A 26,083-nucleotide genomic window follows, 5' to 3' on the forward strand; every position below is an offset into this window, starting at 1 on the left:
ATAATGCAGACAGTTAGCCAGTGATTTTTATCTGGTGGGCAAGGAAGCAATGTGGAAAGTTTTAACATCAAGCAGCTATTAAAGGCACAGGAGCCCTGCCAAGAATCGGCTGGCAATTCCATTGGCTTGTGTGAGTTACTGCTTGAGGCATCTGAAGAGTTTCTCTTGTATTACAGCACTTAGGCAAATAAACATTGAAACAACAATGAATATTATCTTCGGGGTTGAGGGATTGCACAGGAACCTTAAAGCTTTGGTTTCCAGGTGCATGAATTGAGCCAAGCAAGTATCTGGGTAGAGAGCGGAGATTGTTTAGATTCCAGGGAGGAGATTAAAAACATTGTTAGTTGAAATTCTAATATTACTAACTAGCTAAAACGTTAAATGCAGGCAACTTTTTAAAAGGGGGGGAGGGGAAAAGAGCAAATTGTCTGAATTGGAATGCGACTTTGCAACTTGAGTACTGAAAGAGGCCCATTCTAGTACTTCAAGGAGAATGCAAACAGTCATTTAGGGTAGGTGTCCAGATGCACATAATTTTGAGCAGTGATATTACTATGGAGGTGCATTTGCCAGATTTTAACTAAACATGTGGCGTTTCAAAAAAATGGCATTCGGACTGCCTGAAGCATGCAAGGAGAGGCAAGACAGACTACTGAAGGTTACTAGCAGTTCAGTCCTAAATAGAGCTGCACACTTGTAAGTCCATTGCACTCAACAAGCTTGGATGGCTGTAACTCAGTTTAGGGTTGCAGTGTAGGTCTGTGAAATGGTTTGTGAAGTGATGGGTGAGGGTTGCTAATCTCCTGGTGGTGATCTCCTGTTATTCCAACTGATCTCCAGGTGATGGAGATCAGTTCACCTGGAAAAAATGGCCATTTTGGAAGGTGCCAGATATCTACATGGCACTACTCATCTGAAACTAATGTTGCCAGCAAATGAGAATCCCAGGATGCAGACTGGGCAGGAGATACAAAAGACAGAAAGTCAGCCAGTGGGCACCTGTTTTTTTTTTTTTTTTAATGCTGACAGAGCAATCAGTTGGAGCAACAGAAAGCAACAAAGCGTAACTGAATCATTGACTGAAATTGAATATGTGTTTGCAACTGTGGCATGCAAATGACTCAAATGGATACTGCAATTGATGCAGGACTTTGAGATAGATGAACCCAAACCCATACAGCTTTTTGAATGCAACCAAGGATGCATAAAGTTTGCACAGACGAAGAAGATAAACTCCAGATCCAAGCATACGGATGTAAAGCAACAGTGCATGAGAAACATGTGTGAAGATGGGCTTGTTGGTTTGCAGTACTGTCGTACAGAAGAAATAATTGCAGAAGCTTTCAGCAGGCCCTTACCTGGAGACAAGTTTGAAAGTCTACGTAAGAAGATGAATCTTGTGAACTTTGCACACTGCACATTGAGAAGGGGTGTTGGAAGTGACAATGTCTTTCAAGCAAGAAACTGAGAAGAAGACCCAGCAGGGGGTGGGCAAATGGTCAGCTAGAAAGGGCTGTAAGGTTAGAGACCTTTCCATCTTTTTGTGTCACCTCTTGTTTGTCCTTAGACTGATAATCTCAGGTCTAATTTCCTCCTTCTCTGAAGTCCCTTCCTCCTCCCTATCCTTAGCTAGTTAGATAGTCTCTCAGCTTTCCTCTCTGAAATGTAGTTCCCTAATAAACATTTAACTTTACCTTAAATCAGTGAGTCTGCCGCATCTCTGTGTAATTAGCCAGTACCGATATCATAGTGCGCTTTTGCCACCTTTTCCTCATATAGCTCCTTCTACCCCTGGGGTTTGTGGCGAGAACTTTTCAGACACGGTGACCTTTCAGAAAGCTGGACTGTCGTGAAATTGATAACTTTTCTCAGAAGATACCAGCTCAGACAATGGATGCCAGCAGCTCATTTCTATTGAAAAAGAATCCCTTGTAGTGTTATTAGGTTTGGCTGAAGCCAAAGAACTGGCTGGTTGGTTCAACCTAATATAGGAAATTGGACTGCCTCCTCCTTCTGTACCACTGCATTCTGGCCCATTAGTCAGTACACAACTTCAAAGTGAATCTTGCTGAAAACAATGGGACTCTTTCCTTAGTACACACAGTTTAAAAAACAGTGTAAACAGAACCTGCACCTAGGTCTCGAGACCAAAACAACATTGACTAAACGTTCAGTCACATTTTGTGCAGTTCTTCCATCTAAACTTGATGAGGGGGGGTAGAATTGCCAGCTCCAGGTCGGGAAATACCTGGAGACTTCTGGGGCGGAGCTTGAGGAGGGCGGGGTTTGGGGAGGGGAGGGACTTCAATGCCATAGAGTCCAATTGCCAGAGCAGCCATTTTCTCCAGGTGAACTGATCTCTATCGGCTGGAGATCGGTTGTAATAGTAGGAGATCTCCAGCTAGTACCTGGAGGTTTTCAAATCAGTAATTTCAACTGTTGGTATAGTTGTACTCAAAAACACAGTTGTAGGCTATATAAATCAACCAATTGTGTTATATTTAAAGCATATAACATGTGGCATGAAAAGAACAAGTAGTTTTTGTTATATGTACATTATTATTTCCATAATGTAACACAAATACACATCAACAACAAAAATTGCTGCAAAGCAGGCATCAAAAAATAAATATAAATATAGCAAAGTCTTCTTCTTGAAATTAAGTATTATAGGCTGTTGTCAGTTTGGTAGTGGTACAGGATGCCGGTAAATGCCTGTTTCAAATCTTCTTCAGCCACCCCAATAATTCACTGAAGCCTTATTCAATTTAGTTCAGCGTCTGGGTTTGTATATATACCTCAGAAACGCTTTAGCTGTTAATTACAATGCCAGCATTATTAATTGAAAATTAAGAATTGGGGAGCACTGCTCACGAATCAGAAATCAAGTGATGGACATGCCCGTCGTAGAACATTGGATTCGATTCAAACACTCTGAGGATGATTTAAAATTCTTTCCGGTCTGGCAATTTTTGCCTAAGAAATATCAAAGGACCGATATAGATAAGGTAGGAAGCACGTTTTGCACATCTTTTTGATTGTGTAACACCTAAAGGGTTAAACATGATGAATGACCTCACCTCTTTTCTGTAACTACCTTTCTTGCACCTGGGATCTAACTAATATGTATTTAAATGTGATGTTAACTATCAGCCATATGACTGTGAACAAGATAGAATCTTTGTCGGGTCTGACCTCACAAGTTACTGTGATAACGAATGAATCATATGTAAGGACATGTGAGTATGAAAACTTAACTTCATTGTAAATAACTTATATTTGTTTATCATGAATAGGGGATCTGTCTGCGGATAGAGTATATATAAAAAAGAAAGTTACAACATAGTTACAGCATTGAATTTTCCGATTAATCAAGCAGACTCTCTCTTGACATTTTCTTTTGATTTTTCTACTAAGAGTTAACTTCACTATAGAGTAACCTTTGTTTATACCATTTAACCTGCTACTATCATTATAGAGTTTCAGCGGTCAGTTTCTATATATCTATAAAATAATTTCCATTTTTCATTAAACTGATCGAGGGTTGTAGTTTGCAAGTTTTGAGAAAACAACAATTATTTTCCAGCATCTCTCCCCCACACACCTCAGCTGGTGCTTGATGCTGGCACGGCCCTTGCTTGACTTTGCTACCCTGTGAAGCCAGCTGTTAGCCTGGGCCTGGATATGGCTTAACATCCTGATGGCTTCCCCACCCCACTCCCATAGCGGGGCTTTGGCAGCTGCAGCCTGCAAGCTCCCAAGTAGGGAGAGCAACTGGACCTCTCATTAAATCAGTATTATCCTTTCCAGAAAGGCACAGAGTGTCCTTGGAACAACAGTAATAAAGGCAATTCCCTCTTGTGTACCCTTGGCTAAATCCTAGCAAGGAACATATCTGCCGTGTATCAAAACGCTTTATCTGCAGGTGTAAGATCAGCAAAGGAAATGCAACGCTGCATAAACTAGAAGGCACTATGGCAATTCATGGGGCAAGTTTGTCAGCAGATCCTTAACAAATAGAGGCCTGGCAATGTTTCTGTTTGCTTTTATGCTGACTGCCAGAGAACAAGTGGTGAGACAACGCACTACAGCTTGTGTGAGTGTTTTGAGCAACACGCTTTCTATTGCAGCTTTTGCAGGCAGCAGAATCAACAGATGTTCCCAAACTGTTGGCTGTCACCTCTTGGACCCCTCCTTGTCCCCTCTCTGGGATTTAGTTTTCATCCAAATGTTTTTGTTCTCAAATACCATTTTGAAAGAAGTCTTGAAGGACAGCAACCTGACTTTCGGGAGGAAGGGTTTATGCCAAGCTACTGGTAGCACACATTCTCTGCCTTGCCGAAAGCCCCGGGTTCAGTCCCTAAGTAGGGTTGCCAACCTCCAGGTAATAGCAGAAGATCTCCTGCTATTACAACTGATCTCCAGCTGATAGAGATCAGTTCACCTGGAGAAAATGGTCGCTTTGGCAATTGGACTCTGTGGCATTGAAGTCCCTCCCCAAACCCTGCCTTTCTCAGGCTCCGCCCCAAAACCTCCTGCCGGTGGTGAAGAGGGACCTGGCAACCCTATCCCTAAGGCGGACCACTCTTCCAGCTCCCAGAGAACCAATAAAATTGCTTTGAGAATCAGTAATTCTACAGTATTCTCAGACATCAAAAGACATAAAAAGACAAATATCCCTTTAACAAACATCTTTCCCTAACCTTGATCTCATGTCAGACAAATAGATGACATAAGAAATACACTTTCTCAAAACAAATTCCCAGTTTTCACACTTTTGTCTTCAAGGCTTATTAACCACGAAGACAAAATAGGTCATTATCATAACAGACTTGAAAGGCAGGGAAAATACTTAAGAAACCACGAAGACAGATAACAGTTGTTTTTCTCTACATCTGCTATCAGCAACCTGTTTGTCTCTATATTCCCAGGCTTCAACTGATTATACAATGTCTGGGAACTGACCTTGCTCTGTGGTTTTCTAAATGCCACCCCATCTCACAAACAACTCACAAACATTACAATAATATCGATATGATGTTGCATGTAATATTAGCATTTCATAAGCAAATAAAAATGTTGCATGTAGTATTAGCATTTCATAAGCAAATCATATGTTAGTTGCAGAAATCAAATCTCATATTATTTATTCAGGTTATTCGGTGTTGAATATTTCTTCAGGTAGATTGATGTCATCAGGTAGTGGAATTTCTTCATCAGCAGAAGGTGAAGATGTATGTAGTTGATTCTTTTCAATTGAGATAAACAGTTGTGTCCAGTTCATAAAAGGATAAATCTTCACAAAAAAGAAATTTTCAGGAAATCTTCATCAAATACTTGAAGACAATATCGGCAAACATACCGTACTCCAGTCTAGATATTCTTCATTGATATGGAAACTGTTGTAGTAAAAATGAGTATGCAAGACATTTCTGTTTGTTGTAGAATATATGTCATTGATGAGTCTCAGAGTTTTAGAAAATGTTTCTTCCATTATTATTGAAATGCTTGAGCCATGAAGACAATCTGTCTTAATGAAAAATAAGAGTCTTGGTATAATATCCATGAAAACTGTTCGCTTCAAAAATGTTTCAATAATGTCCAAAATACTTACAATTTCTTCAAAGATTTCTTATAAGAATTGCAAGTTTCGTTTATTCGTTTATTGTTGTTACAGCCAATGGCCAGCAAGAATTGCAAGTCACTTTACCACTTTGCTGGAAACATTTGATAGTTTTTCGTCTCCTGAAGACAGCTGACGTTAAAATATATTAGAACTTTTCATTAAAATATCATAGTCCAGCCATTGAAAATATTGAAGCCTAAAATCATTACTTGGATCAATGCTGCAGTTTGTCATTAACCATAAATGTACTGAAAACCACAACACTGGGGTGTTGGCAAAACTCCTCCCCTCTTTTAAAGAGACAGCAATTCCTTTATTCATTCAGAAGATCTTCAGGGCTGCAGCTTGACTTTTATTTCACTGTTTCACTAATGCTTTGCTCAACTGGGTCTTTTTGTCATACCTTCTAGGAGGCTGAATGGAGGAGCTATGAAATAAATGCAAAAACAAAGCCATGATAATTTATTTATTTTTCTCTTACAGACCCCGAAAGGCACTTGTTTAGAGTCTGTGAGAATAGCCATTGATACAGGTTACCGCCACATTGATGGTGCTTATGTGTATTACAACGAACATGAAGTGGGGCAAGCCATCCGAGAGAAAATTGCTGAAGGAAAGGTCAAACGGGAAGATATATTTTACTGCGGCAAAGTAAGAAACCCCTTGTGATTTTTTTAAAAAGTGTGATAATTATGTATTTATTCATTTACTACACTTATACCATGCCTCCCCCTCTCCTGGGGCTTACATTATTCTCCTGTTTTCCGTTTTACACTTATCAAGGAGCTGGTGAGGTAAGGTAACCTGTGACTGGGCCAAGATCACCCAGTGAGCTTCCATGCAGAGGGGATTCAAGCTTGGTGTCTCTCAGATCCTAGTCCGACACTCTAACCACTACAGCATGCTGCTGGCTCTCTATGCATGTTGTTGGGCTGCTTAACGTGGAGTGTGTTTCCCTCAGATCAAAGGTGCAGTTTCAGGACTGTAGATGAACAAAGCAATAGGGTTGCCAACTTCCAGGTGGCACCTGGAGATCTCCTGCTATTACAGTCGATGATGTCCAGACGAACAAGATCAGTTCCCTTGGAGAAAATGGCTTTAGAGGGTGGACTCTATGGCATATACCCTGCTGGGGTCCATCCCCTTCTCAAACTCTGCCCTCCCGAGGCGCTGTCCCCCAAATCCAGGTATTTTCCAACTCAGAGCTGGCAACCATAAGTACTTGGAAAACCTATTGTTGGTAGTCTGGGGAACAGGTGACCCCTGCTTAGCCTGAGGCCCGAATAGAGCCCCTTTTAAGTTACCTGCTTCTCTCTAAATAGCAACCATAGATTTTGTTGTGTATATCTGAGGGTGTTATGCTTTTTAGTTGGGGGTGGTTTGGACCTCTTCAGCCCTTGCCAGTTTGAGAAGCAGAGGAAGAGGGAGGTATCCAGTGTTGCTGTTAGCTGTGCTTAGGATCAAGGCCTGTTGAACCTCATCTCTTACCCTTACTAGATCCAGCAGCTTCCCAGTATATGGTGATGCTTATGTGTCCATCACACAATAGTAGAGCGGTGTCCATAAAACAAACCTTTGTGGAGTGCTTCATCCTTGATTAGTTCAGGTTTAGCCCAAAATGTCATTTTAGGCCACCACATTTTAGTGGTACCAGAGAAGCACAGCGTGGTTCAAGGTATGTTGCAGAGTGGTGGCCATAGTTGGAGTGAACGGGTGCCTTAACTGTACCTTTAAAATAAATAAATAAAAGAAACCAGCCCTGGGGATTTGTCAACTTCTAATAACTCCTTGCGCCCTGCCCTGGAGGGTCTAGGCTAGCCTGATCTCGTTAGATCTCAGAAGCGAAGCAGGGTCAGCCCTGGTTAGTATTTGGATGGGAGACCACCAAGGAAGTCCAGGGTTGCTGTGCAGAGGAAGGCACTGGCAAACCATCTCTGTTAGTCTCTTGCCTTGAAAACCCCATAAGGGGTTGCCATAAGTCGGGTGCAACTTGACGGCACTTTACACACATACATACACACAATAACTCCTTGCAGTGTTGAACTCAAGACCATCTATCAAATTCAGTTCCATTTGACACGAGGTTTTCTATTGCTGACTTGTGGTATTCACAGTTAAAAAAATAAATTCAAACACACTTATGTTACAGGAATAGACAGTGGGGAAGCCTCCTAGATAACTGCATGGGTTTTTGAAAAATAATTGGTAGGTGTACATTTGGTTCCAATTAACCTTGACACAATCACTTCAGACATTTTGAGAAGGAAAATTGGGACAAATAAAAGCCAGATTCTCTTAAGGCTCCATTTCTGAAGCTGTTTAGTGATCTGTGCCGGAAATGTCTGCATTTGTAGACTACAGGAAGTGGCTAATTTCTTGCGTTGGTGATATAGAAGGCTTGATTGTTTCCTTTGCTTATTGAAAAGGGAAGAAGAGGCCACCGTAATTGCAACAGGAATATTTAGTGTTACCTCAAACAAAACTGTGCTAGAGAAATGTGTGTCAAAGCTTTGGATAGCACAGGAAGTGTTATTTTGAAATTCTGGCCACATAATGCAAGGGCTGTCTGAAGAAATAAGTAGTCATCTGACGTCTGATAGAACAAATGAGTTGTTAACATTGGTTCGATCCCCAACATTCCTCAGTTTGTTATTATAAACTAGGTCTCCAACCTTTTTTGAACCTGGGGGAGCATTTGGAATTCCGACATCGAGTTGCCAACCTCCAGGTAGTTAGCACAGAACCAAAGTTGTATAACAATGTGCAAACATATATTAAGTGGTACAATAATACAATTATATACAGAAAGACTTGTATTCTATTCCAAAGCATACAAAAATTGTCCTGTATACTATGTGTGAGTCCTTTAGATTTTGTTCATATAATTCCATCTGCATGCCATTCAACAGGGGTCCCAAGCTGGTACCAAAGAGGAGTAGAAGGGGAGTATTCCATTCAACAGGATTTGGTACCAGCATGGGACCCCTTGTTGAATGGAATATAGATGGAATTATACGAACAAAGTCTAAAGGACTCCCACATAGTATACAGGACAATTTTTATATGCTTTGGAATAGAATACAAGTCTTTCTGTATATAATTGTATTATTGTAGCACTTAATATATGTTTGCACATTGTTATACAACTTTGGTTCTGTGCTAATTTCCAAACCCTCCAACCGATAGGGATCAGTTCACCTGGAGAAAATGGCCGCTTTGGTAATTGGACTCTATGGTATTGAAGTCCCTCCCCAAACCCCACCCTCCTCAGGTTGTGCCCCCAAAACCTCCCGCTGGTGGCAAAGAGAGACCTGGAAACCCTACCCCCACCTCTTCTCCATCACTCTTCCTCCTCTTTCTTTCTTCTCCCACTCCTTCTCTGTCTCTGCGCCCCTACTCACTGGGCTGCTGCCATGGTGGCTCGGGCATTGCTGCACAATGGGACCTGGGGCACACAAACACCAAGACCTCAGTTTTTAAGAAATTTTTAAGAAATTGCTTTAAGAACCTCCCATAGGTTAGTAAGGCTTACTTCCAAGTAAGTTTGCTTAAAAAGGCAATCGTAAGTAGGGTTGCAAAGCTCCAGGTAATAGCTGGTACTTTCCTGCTATTACAACTGATCTCCAGTTCACCTGGAGAAAATGGCTGCTTTGGCAATTGGACTCTATGGCATTTAAGTCCCTCCCATCCCCAAACCCCACCCTCCTCAGGCTCCTCTCCAAAAACTTCCCGCCAGTGGCAAAGAGGGACCTGGCAACACTATAAGTAAGCCTCATTGAAACCAGTGGGCCTTACTTCTAAATCTACAAATCGCAACTAAAATATCTCCTCCAGCCTACCTTCAAGGACCAAAACAGTCAGTTTTAATGAAAAATGCTTAATTTGCTCTTGGGGTATATTTCAATGTGCTTTTTTTTGCTGTTTGGTTATTTTTCTCTCTCTTGTTATTGGGAATTAGATCTCTGAAATATGTGCATTGCAAAATTACAAAATGAATTTTTATTTTTATTTTATTTAATTTATATCCCACCCTCCCTGGCAAAGCCAGGCTCAGGGTGGCCCACAACATATCTAAAACATATCTCGATCATTTTAAAATATTCTTAAGTTGTCCCGTAAAATCAAGCTATAAAATATCAGTCTCATTTGGCATGCTTGATGTAATATAAAACTGCAGTAAGAATAATCTTACTAAGTGCCAAAGTCCCTGAAATAATGACTTTGCCCAGCCATAAAATATCTGTTGGCTGAAATCTTCAGTGGATGTACTTTGGCAAATTGCTCAAAGCAGTCATTCTTTTTTTTTAATGTCCATTTCATAGGGTGGGGGGAGAGTTCCACACTGTCCCAACTGCAAATGCTAGAGGGTTGTGTGTTTTTGTGGTCTGCTTCTGCCTCTTTCCGTTTCAGTCCAAGAGATCTTTTCTTTTAGGAGTCTAAAAGCAAAGTTCCCATCGAATATGATGTCCTGGGACAATGCAGTAATTTGGCAATTTTCTGTATTTTGGGTCTCTGATACTTGGCTAATTATGTATACAAAGTGGTGGAACTGAATAGGCATAAATGTGGGGAGAATTTATTATGAAACAGGAGGAAATCTAAAAATATCCCCCTCTTAACATGGCTAATAGCCTCAGCTAGGAGGATTTTGGGTTTGATCTAGGGTTGCAAGTTCTGGGTTGGAAAATACCTGGAGATTTGGGGGGTGGAGCCTGGGGAGGGTGGGGTTTGGGGTGTAAGTGTGGTGTCTCTGACTACCTCCTGTCAGTCTGGTCAGAATGTTATATGTTTGAAGGATGACAGTGCTTAATTTTCAAGTTCACTAAGTTGGTGGCTCCTAACTTCTCTCTTTCTTGTGTCCTCCTAGCTGTGGAACACATGTCACCCACCTGATCTGGTGCGCCCAACTTTGGAGAGGACCTTAGACGTTTTGAAACTTGACTACGTTGATCTCTACATTATTGAGCTGCCGATGGCTTTTAAGGTATAAAAGAGGAGTTGGGTTAGAGTTGCTCCTGGAGTGCGCCGATGTGAATGGTGGACTACATGGAGTCAACTTCAAATTTACAGACCACCATTCCTTTCCCTTAATTAATCACTACATGTGACAAAGTCACATAAAAATATCCCCCTCCTAACATGGCTAATAGCCTAAAAATATTCCCAAAGTCACATGAACACATGAAGCTGCCTTGTACTGAATCAGTCCATCAAAGTCAGTATTGTCTACCCAGACCGGCAGCGGCTCTCCAGGGTCTCAGGTAGAGGTCTTTGACATCACCTACTTGCCTAGTCCCTTTAACTGGAGATGCCTAGGATTGAACCTGGGACCTTCTGCATGCCAAGCAGATGCTCTACCACTGAGCCACAGCCCCTCCTCTTGTGTTTGTTAGTGGATGACCACAGTGACTTTGGATTGGTTGTGTGATAGTAGTTTTGTTCCTCCCTCCCTGATGTGTCAACAGTGCCCTTCTCTCTACATTGGGCAAATAGGACAGTCCTTATGTAAAAGAATAAATGGGCAGAGAACTGACATTAAAAATCACAATATTTGGAAGTCAGTAGTTGGACATTTTAATCTTCCAAATCATGTGGTAGCTTATCTAAAAGTTACTGTCCTATTTTTTTAAGCAGGTGGGGAAATCTTTCAAAGGTAGAATCTAATGTGATAGTCCTGAATTAGGATCATCAAGAGATTCAGTGCTAGCTCTCTCCCAGGCCTGAACTAAGATATGGGCTTCCTCACTCACTTTGGGTATTAATAGCTTGATATGACTCACAGGTGTGAATTAGTCTCACACTGCACCTTTCTTGATTAGATTTAATGTTTATCCTACTCTGCCCATCAACAGGTAGGTATAGTCCTTGCCCACTTTGAATGGACTGGTTTGTCTTTGATTGATTGTTGTTTCAAATTTGTTTCTTATTGCTCCCTCCCTTCTGTTGCTTGTAACTTTAAGAATAATAAATTGTAATGTATGAATGCTTCATTAATCTGATGAAGTGAGCTCCAACTCACAAAGGCTTATGCAGGAATGAATGTTGTTAGTCTTCAAGGTGGCCTTGGACTTCAGTGGTATTTACCTTCAGCAATGTGGCTGCATCATGTGCCTTCAGACCTTGCCCTGTGGCCCATATTTTCTATTGCAATCCGAACAGCCAGGTGTTTTGCAAAACTGCTACTATGATTTCCCTATCCTGCAGGCATTGATTTTTCTCCCCTATTGCCTTTGCAAACCGTATGGCACCCAGCCATGCACGGTTATTTAACTTTCTACCACATGGCGTTCAAAGCACCATAGAATAAATAAAGCCACAGCCTGTGCAGATACCTTATTAGTTCAGAGAGCAATTGTGGTGTGGATTGCACAAACCATGTGGTGTAAGGTCACATGAAATCTTGGAGGGAGTGTTTTGGAGAGCTAGCCAAACCTCTCACATATATATGATGCTATCTCTTATATGTATATTATAGAGTTGCCAGCTCCCTCTTCACCCCTGGCGGGAGGATTTTGTTTCCTTCATTTCATTCTTTTAAAGGCATTTCAAGGAAGGATGAACTTTCTTCCCGGATTCGTATTTGGGCTTCTATATTTTGCAGCTGTTGGGCAATAACATTTCTGCATACCTCTTTGTTCTTCCTTCGGCATATTCCATATACCCATTTTTTATTTGCACGCAAGTGCTGAGCGATGATGAATGAGAAAACATACCTTCTCAGCATGTCCAAAGGAAACCCTGCCTGTGAAATGTGAATATTTAATGCAGTGCTGGTCTTTCCCCTCCTTCTTTTCTATTTTTCAGCCTGGAGAGGCCATCTATCCTTTGGATGAAAATGGAAAATACATATACCATGAGACAAACTTGTGTGCCACTTGGGAGGTGAGTTGTTCATCTAACACGGCAGTATGGCTATAATTGTTTCAACTGTTGACATGCCCTACCCTGAGTAGGCTACAAGCGTTTTGTTGATTGACAGGCAGGAATGGTTATTGCCCTTCCTCCCTATGCTGTAAATTATCCAACTTTAAAAGAGGAATGCATTTCTATAGAAATCTGTTACTTTGATATCCCACCCCCCCTGTATCTACTATATATGAAAAACACTTGTAGGCTCACAACAAGAAACCAGCTGTGTAGACTCTACATATGGTCCCAGTAGAAAAGGGCAAGAGTCCAGTAGCACCTTAAAGACTAACAAAATTTCTGGCAGGGTATGAGCTTTTGTGAGCCACAACTCATTTCTTCAGATTGTGATCCTTATCCATATGGTCCCAATAAGTTGTATGGGCTAGCACATGAACATTACCTACCTTGTCCAGTATTCTCTCTTCAACCAAGGTTAGCCAGCAGGACATGATAGAAAGAGCCATCGCTTCCTGTAGGTTTCTGTAGCATCTACACATCAAGAGAGACTTCCTCTGAATGTAAGATTGCCAGATCTGGGTTGGGAAATACCTGGAGATTTTGGGAGTGAAGCCTGAGGAATGCAGGGTTTAGGGAGGGCAGGGACTTCATTGGGGTATAATGTCATCGAGTTAACCTTCCAGTGGCCATTTTCTTCAGGTGACCTGATCTCTGTCACTTGAAGATCAGTTGTAATCCCAGGAGATCTCCAACCACCACCTAGAAGTTGGCAGCCCTACCTCCAAAGGATGCATGGTACAGAATCCTAGCTTTTCACTGTAGGGTGTTTCTACACATGTGTTTGGAATTCAATTTGTGGGCTAAATCTGCCCACAACTGTGTGCATAGAGTTACAAAGGATACCAGGATACCACCTGGAGGTTTGCAACCCTACCTCCATGCTTTCAGATAGTTTGGAATCAGAACTCTATGGTCAGCAGCTACTAAAAGCCTCATTCACAGGAGAAATGTTTCCATTGCCATGAGCCAAAATGATTACATGAAATCATCATGGAATTCTTGCCAGATTTCTGAGGTGCCCTGCTACCAACTCAATACATCAAATGCATGTGGTAACTATTATAAATGAACAAATATTTATACCCCAGCTTCGTCTCCCATGAGGGCCCAAAGCAGATCACCTCAACCTCCTCTCCTCAATTTTATCCTCACTACATCCCTTTGAGGTAGGTTAGAATGAGTGTGTGTGACTATCCCAAGTAAGCCTCCATGGTAGAGTAGGGATTCAAACCTGGGTCTCCCAAAGCTCAAATCACTACACCACACTGGTTCTCAGTTTGCATTTGTTAGACCGCTTTTTAATTTTAAGGTCGTGCTGGAGAGCATTCTTTTGCCTTCTTGTACTTATCTATAACCCCACTTTCCCTCATGCATCAGCCTTGCTAATTTGTTTTCCCTGTCCTGCCTGAGAAAATAACTGTAAATTGCTCTAAGGGTCTCTTCTTTGCTTTACCATGGCAGGCTTTGGAAGCATGCAAAGACGCTGGCTTGACAAAGTCCATCGGTGTGTCCAACTTCAACCGCAGGCAGCTGGAAATGATCCTGAACAAACCAGGTCTTAAGCACAAACCTGTCACCAACCAGGTAATGGTCATGGCTTGTATCTAACCATTCAACTCAGCAAGTTTGAAGCCTTCCTCCAATGGAAGTGTGTCTTCCACCAGCAGCTGATGAGGGAGAATGGGGAAGGGTCATGGCTAGTGGCAGAGCCCATGTTTTACACAGAGAAGTTTCTGAATACAGAGAGCTGCTGCTAGTCAGAGAAGAAATACTGAGTTAGGTGGTCTGCACTATAAGGCATATTCATATGACCTCTCTGCATTGTTGGATCTTTTTTCTCTGGCACTGAAATCTGGACTAGGAAATGGTTTTCCTGCCTCTTTAAAGCCACTGCCATTTTTTATGATCCTGATAGGGAAGTCCAGTGTTTAAACCTGTCTTTGATTCATCAGGAGTCAGCATCCTGAACTGTGGCTTTGGTTGCTGTTAAAGGAGCTATGTACCTGAAGGGACTGGGTTGATCAGACTGGGTAGTGAATGAATACAGTGCACCCAATTTAATGCAGATATTAAGAACATAAGAAAGGCCGTGCTGGATCAGACCAAGGCCCATCAAGTCCAGCAGTCTGTTCACACAGTGGCCAACCAGGTGCTTCTAGGAAGCCACAAACAAGACGACTGCAGCAGCACCATCCTACCCATGTTCCACTGCACCTAAAATAATAGGCATGCTCCTCTGATACTAGAGAGAACAGGTATGCAGCATGACCAGCATCCATTCCAACTAATAGCCATGAACATGTCCACTCCCTTTCCTCCATGAACATGTCCACTCCCCTCTTTTAAAAAAAAAAAAAATTAAAATTATTTTTCAAACTAATTCACATTCTATTGTATCATTCCATTCACGTAGTGTATAATATAAACAGTTTCTATCTTATCACTAAAAAAGATATATATAATTGACTTCCCCTCTCCCCTCCTCTATCCATTTAATATCCTTATTTCTCTCTTTGTATTTAAGTCTAACTCATTATAATAACCTACATTGATCATTATCTTAAAGTCTAATCTTTAACTTTGAGATCTTAATTATTTCAAACAATTTGAATTAGATCAAAACATATCCCTTAATATTTCCCAAGTTAAGTTCATTTACACAGTATGTTGTCCATGCCTCCCATTCTCCCCCAAATTCCATAATGTCCTTTTGATTTATTAATGCAGTAAGTTTTGCCATTTCAGCCAATTCCATCATTTTGTCTATCCAGGCAGTCTTATCCGGTATCTCAGATGTTTTCCATTTCATTGCATAGACCAATCTTGCGGCAATGGTGGCATGTATCACAAATGATCTCTGAGTCACTATAGAATCTGGTATTATACTTAACAACATCATTTCCGGTGTTTTAGGGATATTATATTGTACTATCAACCTTAATTCGTTGTAAATCATATCCCAAAATTTTTTTTGCCTTTTCACAAAGCCACCAGACATGGTGAAAAGAACCAACTTCTTCATGACATTTCCAACATTTTGGTGACATTGCTCCATACATTTTGGCTAGTTTCTTTGGTGTCAAATACCATCTATAAATCATTTTATAATATTCTCTCTCAATGATTGTGAGAGTATATATTTCATATCTTTCGACCAAAGTCTTTCCCATTTATTCAAAGGAATATCATGACCCAATGTCTGTGCCCAGGTTATCATCGTTGGTTTGATTTGGTCTTGTTCCGTATATAATATCAGCAACATCTTATACATTTTTGAGATTAAATGTTCGTTGTTTTTCAATAACATTAGTTGAAAAGTTGGTTTATCTTTAGTAAAGCCAGTCTTCATATCTTGTAAATATACTGATTGTATCTGATGATATTGGAACCAAGTCATATATTCCTTCAATTCTTCATATTCCTTTAGGGCACATTTATTATCTTCCCATACCAAAAGGTCTTGATAAGTGACGAATTGAGATGGTCTCAATGGTCGCAATGTTAACATCTCTTGTGCAGAGATCCATAAGGGTGTTCTAGGTTCTAAGAGATGTTTATATTTTAACCAAATTTTTATTAATGAAGATTTTACAATATGATGTTGAAAAGACTTATGATTTTTAAGTTTATCATACCATAGGTAACCATGCCACCCATATCTATTATCAAAACCTTCTAAGTCCAGTAACCGGTTATTATGTCCACTCCCCTCTTAAAGCCCTCCGAGCTGGCAGCCATCACCACATCCTGGGGCAGGGAGTTCCACAATTTAACTATGCGTTGTGTGAAAAAATACTTCCTTTTATCTGTTTTGACTCTTTCACCCTCCAGCTTCAGCAGATGACCCCATGTTCTAGTATTATGGGAGAGGATGAAAAACGTCTCCCTGTCCACTCTCTCCAAACCATGCATAATTTTATAGACCTCTATCATGTCTCCCCTTAGCCGCCTTCTTTCCAAGCTAAACAGCCCTAAGCGTCTCAACCGCTCCCCATAGGACAGTTGCTCTAGTCCCCTGATCATTTTGGTTGCTCTTTTCTGCACCTTCTCAAGTTCTGTAATATCCTTTTTTAGGTGTGGTGACCAGAACTGTATACAGTATTCCAAGTGTGGTCTCACCACAGATTTGTACAAGGGCAGTAGGATATCAGCAGTTTTATTCTCTATTCCTCGTCTAATTATGGCCAGCATGGAATTTGCCTTTTTTACAGCAGCCGCACACTGGGTTGACATCTTCATTGAGCTATCCACTACCACCCCACTACCACCTTTCTTGGTCTGACGCTGCCAGCACATATATATAATGTTACCTGTTAAATGGGAAACAATGAAGCTGGAAAAGCTGCTTTTTTATTTTTGTGGGTCTGGTTATCTAACTTATGATGAATTTCTAAGCTCTCAAGATAGAATCCACTATGAGTGCTGGAACATGGTTTTCTTGGCAACAGGAAAGGGTCGGTGTGTTCTACCAACTCAGGCTGAGCTTGGAATCAAAACGCTTTGACTAACCTAAGTTGAGTACGTTCTCCAGTGTGAGCAAAAGTAATTTAACATGAATTGGAACAAATGGTGAGCAAATGGTATCCCTGTATTGTGATAAACTTCCCACCATTAGTTGTGAGGCAAAATGAGGCAGCTGTGTGGAGCTTTGTAGCTACAAGATTTTGGCCCGGATGAGAATTAACAGGGTCAGCTAGAGTTCTCAGAGGCCCAGGGCAAAATTAAACCACTTTCCTCCATTCTGGATTTTAAAACTAAAGTCAGGCCTGTTTTTGTTGAAGAAGAAGAAGAAGAGTTGGTTTTTATATGCCAATTTTCTCTACCTTTTGAGGAGAATCAAACCGGCTTGCAAACTCCTTTCCTTCCTCTCCCCACAACAGACGCCTTGTGAGGTAGGTGAGGCTGAGAGAGCTCTAAGAGAGCTGTGACTAGCCCAAGGTCACCCAGCAGGCCTCATGTAAAGGGGTGGGGAAAGCAACCCGGTTCCCCAGGTTAGAGTCCACCACTCTTAACCATTACACCACACTCGAGGGTTGAATGTTCATTCTGAGCTTGCTAGCCACCCCCCCCCCCCCGTGTCATTTTTTCCTCAGTTGGAAAAAACAGATATGGAGAAAACCTTTTCGAAAACTATCTTCCTTTGATGTCAGAATTTGACACAATTGAACGTCCTGAAAACCAAAATAAGTAAAAAAAAAAAAATGCTGTTGGGTTGACTTGCAAGTATAGTACTCCTGTTCCTGTTTCATAATAAAACTGTTATTGTGGAAGTTGATTTATCTTCTTGCTTTTCTTGGAGCCAATTTGAGTGTTGTCGTCAAAGGAGATTTCTATCAGAAGATCCCATTCTGTAGAGGGAACAGTTTTGGCTGAAGCATTGTTACCCTGGCTAATGTGCATCAATGTCTATGCCCATCAGTCAAGGGTGAGGCCGCAGGGCCGCGCCCCTCGTTCTGCAACAGGCCGACCTACAGCTAAAACGAGTCTTGTGATCGGACTGCTTTATCATGCATTCTAGTGATCTCCGTCCTCAAGTAGTGTAGCATACTATTATTTTTGGTTTATTTCATTTTTATACCGCTTCTCTTCGGCTAAGAGCTCGAAGTGGTTTACATCGATGAGCAATTGCATCAATTAAAATAGGCACACGAATAATTTAATAAATATGCAAAGGTATCCTGGATAATCATATAAAATAATCCAAATGTGTATGTGTAAAGTGCTGTCAAGTCACAGCCCACTTATGGCAACCCAGTAGGGTTTTCAAGGCAAGAGGCTAACAGAGGTGGTTTGCCATTGCCTTCCTCTGCATAGCGACCCTGGTATTCCTTGGCGGTCTCCCATCCAAGTACTAACCGGGGCCAACGAAATAATACAAATACATAAAACCAATCTAATCCCATTCCTAAAACCGTAGGAACCTCTGCAAATAACATCAAATATTACAATACCCACAAGCCAACTATACTGTATAATAGAGAGACATTCCATTGCTTCATTTTTTGTGACTTGATTCTATGAGGTAATCTGAATTCCCATTCATCAAGGCCAAGTTTAGGGACTCTCATAGGAGGTCTGAAGCGGATAGCCCCTGATGCTGCCTCTTCTACCTGGCAGCCTCGTGATGGGAGCGATTAATACCAACTGGATTATAGAATCGGAATTTGGGAGTGAGTATTAACTAACTGGAGGAAGGTATGATATTTTTATAGCTTGATCTGGGGTAAATTTTTCCTTCCATTTTTTTTTTAATGCAGGAGGTGGGAACTGAAAAACTCAGATAAGGGAAGAGCTTCCTTCCCCTCTGGTGGCTTTTTTGCTAAAAGTCATACATATACATGCTCAATAAGGGGAGAAAGATAGGTACCTGTATTCCCCTACAAGAAAAGCATTTGTGAGGGGACTTTTAACAAATGGGGACTTTTAACAGAAAAATTCTTCACCCTTTCATGGCTGCCTTTTGTGCGTATGTTAAAATTTTTGAGTAAGCGTTGCCAACTGCAAGTTTGGGGTAGGGTTTCTAACTACAAGGTGTCCCCTTTCTGGTAGTCTTGCTTGTTCTTCTGGCCAGCGCGAGAGGCCAGAGTGTCCTTTCCCATCTTTTCTACAGTCTTGTCCCTGAGCAGTTGGAATGTTCATGAATAATCTGTTGCAACTCATCCAACTAGGGCTTCACAGCCACAAGAGCAGGATGATATTGATGTTCAGTGCTTCCTTCCACCTGTGGAATGGGGCTTCCGCAAACATACTGCCTAACTTTGTAAACAATCTCTGCCTTTTGCCAGTTCATTTTGTTCTCAGCCTGGTTCGTCTCTGTTTTTCCTATGTAGATTGAATGCCACCCATATTTTACCCAGCCCAAACTCTTAGAATTTTGCAGACAGCACGACATTGTCCTTGTTGGGTACAGCCCTCTAGGAACTTCAAGAGATGAATCTTGGTAAGTAAGGTTTATCTCTTGAAATGGTAATTTCTGTAATGGGGTGACTGAGTTTCATAGTTGTTGATTCCTTGGAAGTTGACAAGCTGCTGTCACAGTTTTTTCAGACAATGGGGTACTGAGTGTGCTACATACTGGAATTTTAAAAAAGAAATGTGTTAACATGCCTGCCCAGCACCCTATGGGTTACAGGTCTCTGGCATGGTAACACTGCATGTAGAGAAGGTGAACTGGTTTACACTGGATACCAGCTAGCAGAGATAAGGGTGTGTGTGTGTGTGTGTGTGTGTGTGTGTGTGTGTGTGTGTATATATATATATATATATATATTTACAAACATGGTATCATGTTTACACCAGCCCTTCTTCTCAGCCCACAGTGTCCCAGTTACCTGTTACCCAGAGTTCTATGTAACTCACCCCTGGCCTACAACCTTTCGCCTGTGTGAGTAAGGCAGCCTGAAGGGGGAAACAGTAGGATTAAAAAAATCCTGAAGCATCCCCTTCTGGCCCGCTTTTCTGCAGCTCCTAATTGCAGCCTACAGTGGCTCCTTTTCCTTAAAAAAATCTTTTAAAGACTAAGGTCTTTTATGCATGGCTGTTTCGCTCGCTGTCACCCCTCCGAGGACTTCGGGTCTTTGTTTGGATTATGCATGCTGTTTCCGACCATCAGCAGTCGCCTCACTCTCCCACTGTGTTTCCCCACGTTTTGAGAGACCTGTTTTATCTCGAATTTGAAAACGCGGGCAAAACGTGGGGAAATGCAGGTGGGAGCAAGGCAACCTCAGACGATCAGAAATGGCATACATAATCCAAACAAAGACCCAAAGTCCTCGGAGGGGTGATGGCAAGTGAAACAGCCATGCATAAAAGACTCGAGAAATCAACATGGAGCTCTGCATAAGTCTGAAGTTTTTCATACAAGCCAATGCAGATGAAGAAATGGCCTTGCAGGAGACTGCCCACTGTGCCTGTGCATGATTTACTGCTCTGGGTTGGTGTCCTCCATATCAGCCTCCAGTGGAGACTGGCAAGTTTGCTGCACCCATACACTGGTTGCCGTTAAATCATTCAATCATTCCCAGTTCAGAGACAGAGCAGGGCCCTCCGCTGGAGAACCACTGTTTCTCCAGGCATTCTCACCATAGCAGTTCATGCATCCTGATACCCTTCGAAGGGACAGGTCATTTCTCTCTTTGCCCACTCTAAAAACTGCCTTGGACTTACTACACAGAGAGCAAGACAGGAACAGTGTAGACAAGCATGCCCTGTCTGTTGGAAGGAACGCCAAAGGAGAAGCTTTATAACCCGCTCGCCTAAAAATAGAAGGTCTGGTTATTTCCATAATTCATATTAGTTGTCCTGATATAACCCCGTGAATTGAACACCTTCAGGAGATGGGAGCAATTTAAAGTATTGTTTTCTAACCTCATTGTTTGGTCCAGTCTTTTCTTCCTCCCTCTCCCCCCACTTCCCCAAATCTTCCTGTGCAAGAAAAAATCTATTTCGTTTCATTTTCCTTTCCGCAAGGGTCAACGTATCTTCCCCTCCTCTCCTGGAGGACCCGGTGCTGAATGCCATTGGAGACAAGTATAACAAGACGGCAGCACAGGTGGCTCTGCGCTTCAGCATCCAGCGAGGGGTGGTGGTCATTCCCAAAAGCTTCAACCCAGAGCGTATTAGGCAGAACTTCCAGGTAAAACAAACAGGAATCTTGTGGCACCTCACAGGTGTCACATTTTATTCCAGTATGAGCTTTCATTGGCCTAGGCTAGCCCAATCTCATCAGATTTTGGAAGCTAAGCCAGCTGGCCCTGGTTAGTTCTTTGATGGGAGATCACCAAGGAAGTCCAGGGTCACTAAGCAGAAGCAGGATATAGCAACAGCCTTCTGGACGCTCCCCCATCTGTGGGTCCTGGAGGACATATTCATGCTCTTGAGAATAAGATGCCAGTAGGGTATAGCGCTTGGAGTGCTGGACTTGAGTCACAGTCCATCTTTCAGTATGGTCCCTATGGAGTGGATCAATAATCATGACTCCATCTAACCTATATTCCATGGTGGCTGTGAGCATAAAATGGGATAACCCCCATGAGTTTCTTGGAAGCAGGCACATGGAGCCAGGGAAAAGGAGCAAAGAACCCCACCACCCTTTCCACTGCCAAAAGTGCAGCGGGAGGGAAACCATCAGCTCCTTCTCCCCCTTCACAACACCAAGTGAACACTGGTGCTAGGGAGCCACGTGGCAGCACCACGCATGGGTGCCAGCAGAGTCACCCCGGAAGCATTTCTCCAAGGGCTCACACTGGTGCCAAAGGGGTGTTCCCTGGGGTGGGGCTGACTTTAGTCAGCTCCCAGAGCCCTTTTGCCCCGGGGGAATGCCCCTTTTTGCTGGCGCGAACTTGTGCCTGCAAAAATGGTGGTGCAGCCCCGTGAAACTGCATACAGCAGTTTCACAGAGTTTGGGGGGAAATTGCTGCACCAGGCCAGCAAAGCCACTCAGGAGGCGACGTGGCTGCGCCGTCTCCGGGTGACCTGCAACTACCTCCCCCTTTAGAATTGCTCTACCCATCACCCCAAGGCAGAAAATAACTAGTGTTTGTTTCTCCTTATTCTGGCCCTCCTGCCACTAGATCTTTGACTTTTCCCTCACTGACAAGGAAATGAAGGAGATTGAAGCGCTGAACAAAAATATCCGCTATGTGGAGATGCTAATGTAAGTACCAGTCTGGCACACCTGCTTTCTAAAAGGATGGGTGGGCGGCTTGGGAGCTCATTTACAGAATTGCCAGTAATATGCCTGATTTGGCCTTAAATTCATTTAGGGCTGCTACAGATTCTTGGGAAGGCCTCGGGTGGCAGCTGTGTGTGTTGCACAGCCTGAGATAACCTACATGATTCCTGGGGGGAATTTATAGCTGCTCTCAATAAAGCTTGAATCACACATTATGTGATATTTTTATAGCGTTGCTAAATCTTTCCTAGGGAATTGCACCGTTGACGTTTTTTTATTGGCAGCTCTACAGCAAAATAGATTTGAAAAGAATTGCACAGATGCCAGCTTCCCATTTAAACAGACTTCAGGAAATATACATTGGGGACATTACTGTCCTTACATAACCAGTGAAGGCATCCAGAATCCAGTGGTTCAAGTCCCAGAAGTTTAATTAGAGGGGGCAGCCAAGTCTCATTTGGATGACTGAGTTAACATAAGAACATAAGCAAAGCCCTGCTGGATCAGACCCAGGCCCATCAAGTCCAGCAGTCTGTTCACACAGTGGCCAACCGGGTGCCTCTAGGAAGCCCACAAACAAGGCGACTGCAGCAGTACCATCCTGCCTGTGTTCCACAGCACCTAACATAATAGTTGGAAGATGGGGGTGGGGGAGAAAATATGAGAGCCAAGCCTAAAAAGCCAGCTCAGCTCATCCTTTGCCAGCTCAAGGAGCTAAATGAAGGCAGTGGTTTTTGGCTGAAAGTCCTACTGCATGGAACCAGGACATGATTACTGAAACCACACTGGTGTAATGTGAATAGCCTCAGTTGTGAATATACTGCAGCCAGGCTTATGGAGAGGCAGTCTTGGAGTACTAGTTAGAGTGTCATGCTAGGAGAAGTGAGACATGAGCTCAAATCCCAGCTCTGCCTTTTTAGATCCCTGAGTCACTCACAATGGATCATCCTAATCTACATAAGAGTTGATCGGAGGATATAACAGAGGAAGAAAGGCTTGTGTATGTTACCTTTGGAGGAAGAGATGCATAGAAATATGAAAGACTTGGATGCATTAAGCTTCCTTATAGTTTCTTAGCCCATGGTTCTCTCAAGGTCAATAAGCAGTGGCTTTCCGAGCAGAAATCTTTTGCATCATCTGATCATTTTAACTGAGGACTGAGGAGATGCTGAGGACGGAACCTGGGACCTTCTGCAGGCAAGCCAGCTCCTCTACCACTGAGCCACAGTTACACAATTTTAGGTATCAGTGTAAGGGAGAAAAAGATAAAGATGCCAAATACTCTGCTTTGTTATCTCCTGTGGTTGCCACCCATATTTCAGTGTGTCCATGTGAACATCTATCCATCCTTTTTGAAGATAGTTTCAGAGAGTAGTCGTGTTGGTCTGCAGTAGAACAGTTAGATTCAAGTCCCGTAGCACCTTACAGACCCCAAAAATCTCATTGGTCTCAAAGGAGCTACTGGACTCAAGTCCAGCTGTCCATCCTTTTTTCATTTTTCCTCCAGGAACCTATGTAGTTTTGCCCATCTCCCTTTTGTCCTCACAGTACCACTTTGAGGCAGGTTAGTCTATAAGGGCAATTGACCTATGGCATCCCTATGAATTTCATAGGGATTCAGAACAGATAAAAGGAAGTATTTCTTCACACAGCACATAGTTAAATTGTGGAACTCCCTGCCCCAGGACGTAGTGATGGCTCCCAACTTGGGAGGCTTTAAGAGGCGAGTGGACATGTTAATGGAGGAGAGGGGTATTCATGGCTACTAGTAAAAATGGATACTAGTCATGATGCATACCTATTCTCTCCAGGATCAGAGGAGCATGCCTATTATCTTAGGTGCTGTGGAACACAGGCAGGATAATGCTGCTGCAGTCATCTTGTTTGTGGGCTTCCTAGAGATACCTGATTGGCCACTGTGTGAACAGACTGCTGGACTTGATGGACTTTGGTCTGATGCAGCATGGCCTTTCTTATGTTCATGGCTGCTTGAGTACTTAAACCTGGATCTCCCAATTTCCAGTCTGATGGTCTTACCATAGCAATGCACTGATCATCTATTGCAAGAACAAAATTATCTTTTTCAAAGGGTTCCTGGCTCCAGTCAGCATGCCCCCTAAACAAAAACAAGCTTTTTTAACTGGGTTGTAGAAATACAATGCAGTGCAACTTGTTTAGAGGAACAGCAAAGAAATACATTTTTATAAGGCCAGTCAGAATCCATAATATATGAGCTTCCATGGAAGTCATCTTCTGACTGCCAAAAGAAACTGCATGTGTGTGGGCCGAGTCTGGAGAGGCAAGGCATTACACTCCTCCTGCAGTTCAGTTTGGCCTTAAGATTGTACTGAAGGAAGTCATTGCAGCCTAACTGGGCTAAAGCAGTGCCTAGGCCAAATATTTTGGGTTTCAAAGAGGACAGGAGAAACACTCCAGCAGCCAATGCAAGAGTTCATTGTTACTGGTGTCTGACCTCTATGGCCCATCTCTGTAACACTTCACTCTTACCAGGTTTTTTAATCATGCTTTTTTGATAGACAGCTTATGTTGATTTATTAGACTTTCTGAAGAGTCCTGTGCTACTGGCGGTCCGTTGTGAACTAGATGCACAAACTACCCTGTTCTTCAGCTTCTCCTTTCTGTAACAGGTGGCTTGTGCAGGAAAAAAAACAACTTACCTGGGGATTATGCCTCTAGCAAACCGAATGGGTGTCTTTTGGCTGGGAGAGGGATGGATAGGTAAAATGTCAGCCACTCTTCTGGAGTATGTTTTCAATATAATAATAATACTTTCCAATTTTCAACAGGTGGAAAGACCATCCTGAATATCCCTTCCATGATGAATATTGAAACTATGATGCTGCCAAGGACGAATTCTTAATGTAGTGGTCACTCCCCCCTCCTCCTTTTTGTTTCTTATATTGGCAAAACTTTACTCTCTCATCATAACACACAATCGCTCCCTCGATACCACCACTTATGGATATGTAAACCAAGGTGCCTTCAGAAGAGCAATTCAGTTTTCATGTGCACCTAATTTTAGAGATTGCGACTCACATTTTGATGAAAAGGGGATAAATCTTCTGCCTTAAACTCTGGATTCCACTTTTTCACTACTTTTCTCAAAAACATCAGGTGCTAAAAACTTTTAAAGAATCTCTATGGTTAAACTGCCAGATGCAAAGTCAGGAAATGTTGGTTCTTGTAGGTTATCCGGGCTGTGTGACCGTGGTCTTGGTATTTTCTTTCCTGATGTTTCGCCCGGATAACCTACAAGAACCAATGAACTCTGACCGTGAAAGCCTTCGACAATATTCAGGAAATGTTGTTTGGGAGTTGCAATTATTCAAAACAAATGATGCAAATTTTGGAAGCAGAACTTTTTTTAAAGAATAAAGCTATCCTCTTCTACGTCAAAAAGTTCTTCTCATCTTCTGTTGTCTCAGCAGTAGTGTTCCTCTTTACACTGTATAAGAGGGAAGGTGGCTTACTGAAGCCTTGGACAAATCTATGTCTGTGCACAACTTATACTACTAGTAGCCCACATGGGAATGGGTATTGTTTTAAGCTCCCGGTGTCCACTACCTTCACGGCTAAGCCCAGAGAAGCTCCTGGGCTCTGCTACCAATGTGGCCAGGCCTGGAGCAGCTCCCAGTGTTTGCCACGATCAAGCCCAGAGCAGCTCCTGAGTTCTGCTGTTGCAGTAGCCACTGCCAGGCCCTTCTCCAGCTTACCAATAGTAGTTAATTTGAAAGGAATTTAAACCCACCAATGAGTGGTTTCTTACCTTTTCAGAAAACTTAGGGCCCCCCCCCAATTTTGCAGAAAAATCTGTTTGTGGCATGGCCCCGATC

General features: G+C 42.4%; 1 protein-coding gene across 1 annotated transcript in view; it reads left to right on the top strand.

Moving 5' to 3' along the window:
* AKR1D1 (aldo-keto reductase family 1 member D1) overlaps positions 1-25,116 on the top strand; it is a 36,414-nt gene extending 11,298 nt beyond the window's left edge. Inside the window, exons 2-9 of the mRNA XM_056846577.1 lie at positions 6,113-6,280; positions 10,497-10,613; positions 12,434-12,511; positions 14,018-14,140; positions 19,387-19,496; positions 21,026-21,191; positions 22,129-22,211; positions 25,037-25,116. Coding sequence (XP_056702555.1) covers positions 6,113-6,280; positions 10,497-10,613; positions 12,434-12,511; positions 14,018-14,140; positions 19,387-19,496; positions 21,026-21,191; positions 22,129-22,211; positions 25,037-25,079 — 888 coding nt within the window. The 3' untranslated portion in view covers positions 25,080-25,116. The remainder of the gene's footprint in view (positions 1-6,112; positions 6,281-10,496; positions 10,614-12,433; positions 12,512-14,017; positions 14,141-19,386; positions 19,497-21,025; positions 21,192-22,128; positions 22,212-25,036) is intronic.
* Positions 25,117-26,083: the final 967 nt, after the last annotated feature.

The sequence above is a fragment of the Euleptes europaea genome, chromosome 3 (assembly GCF_029931775.1).
Source record: "Euleptes europaea isolate rEulEur1 chromosome 3, rEulEur1.hap1, whole genome shotgun sequence".
In the NCBI taxonomy this organism is placed as follows: domain Eukaryota; kingdom Metazoa; phylum Chordata; class Lepidosauria; order Squamata; family Sphaerodactylidae; genus Euleptes; species Euleptes europaea.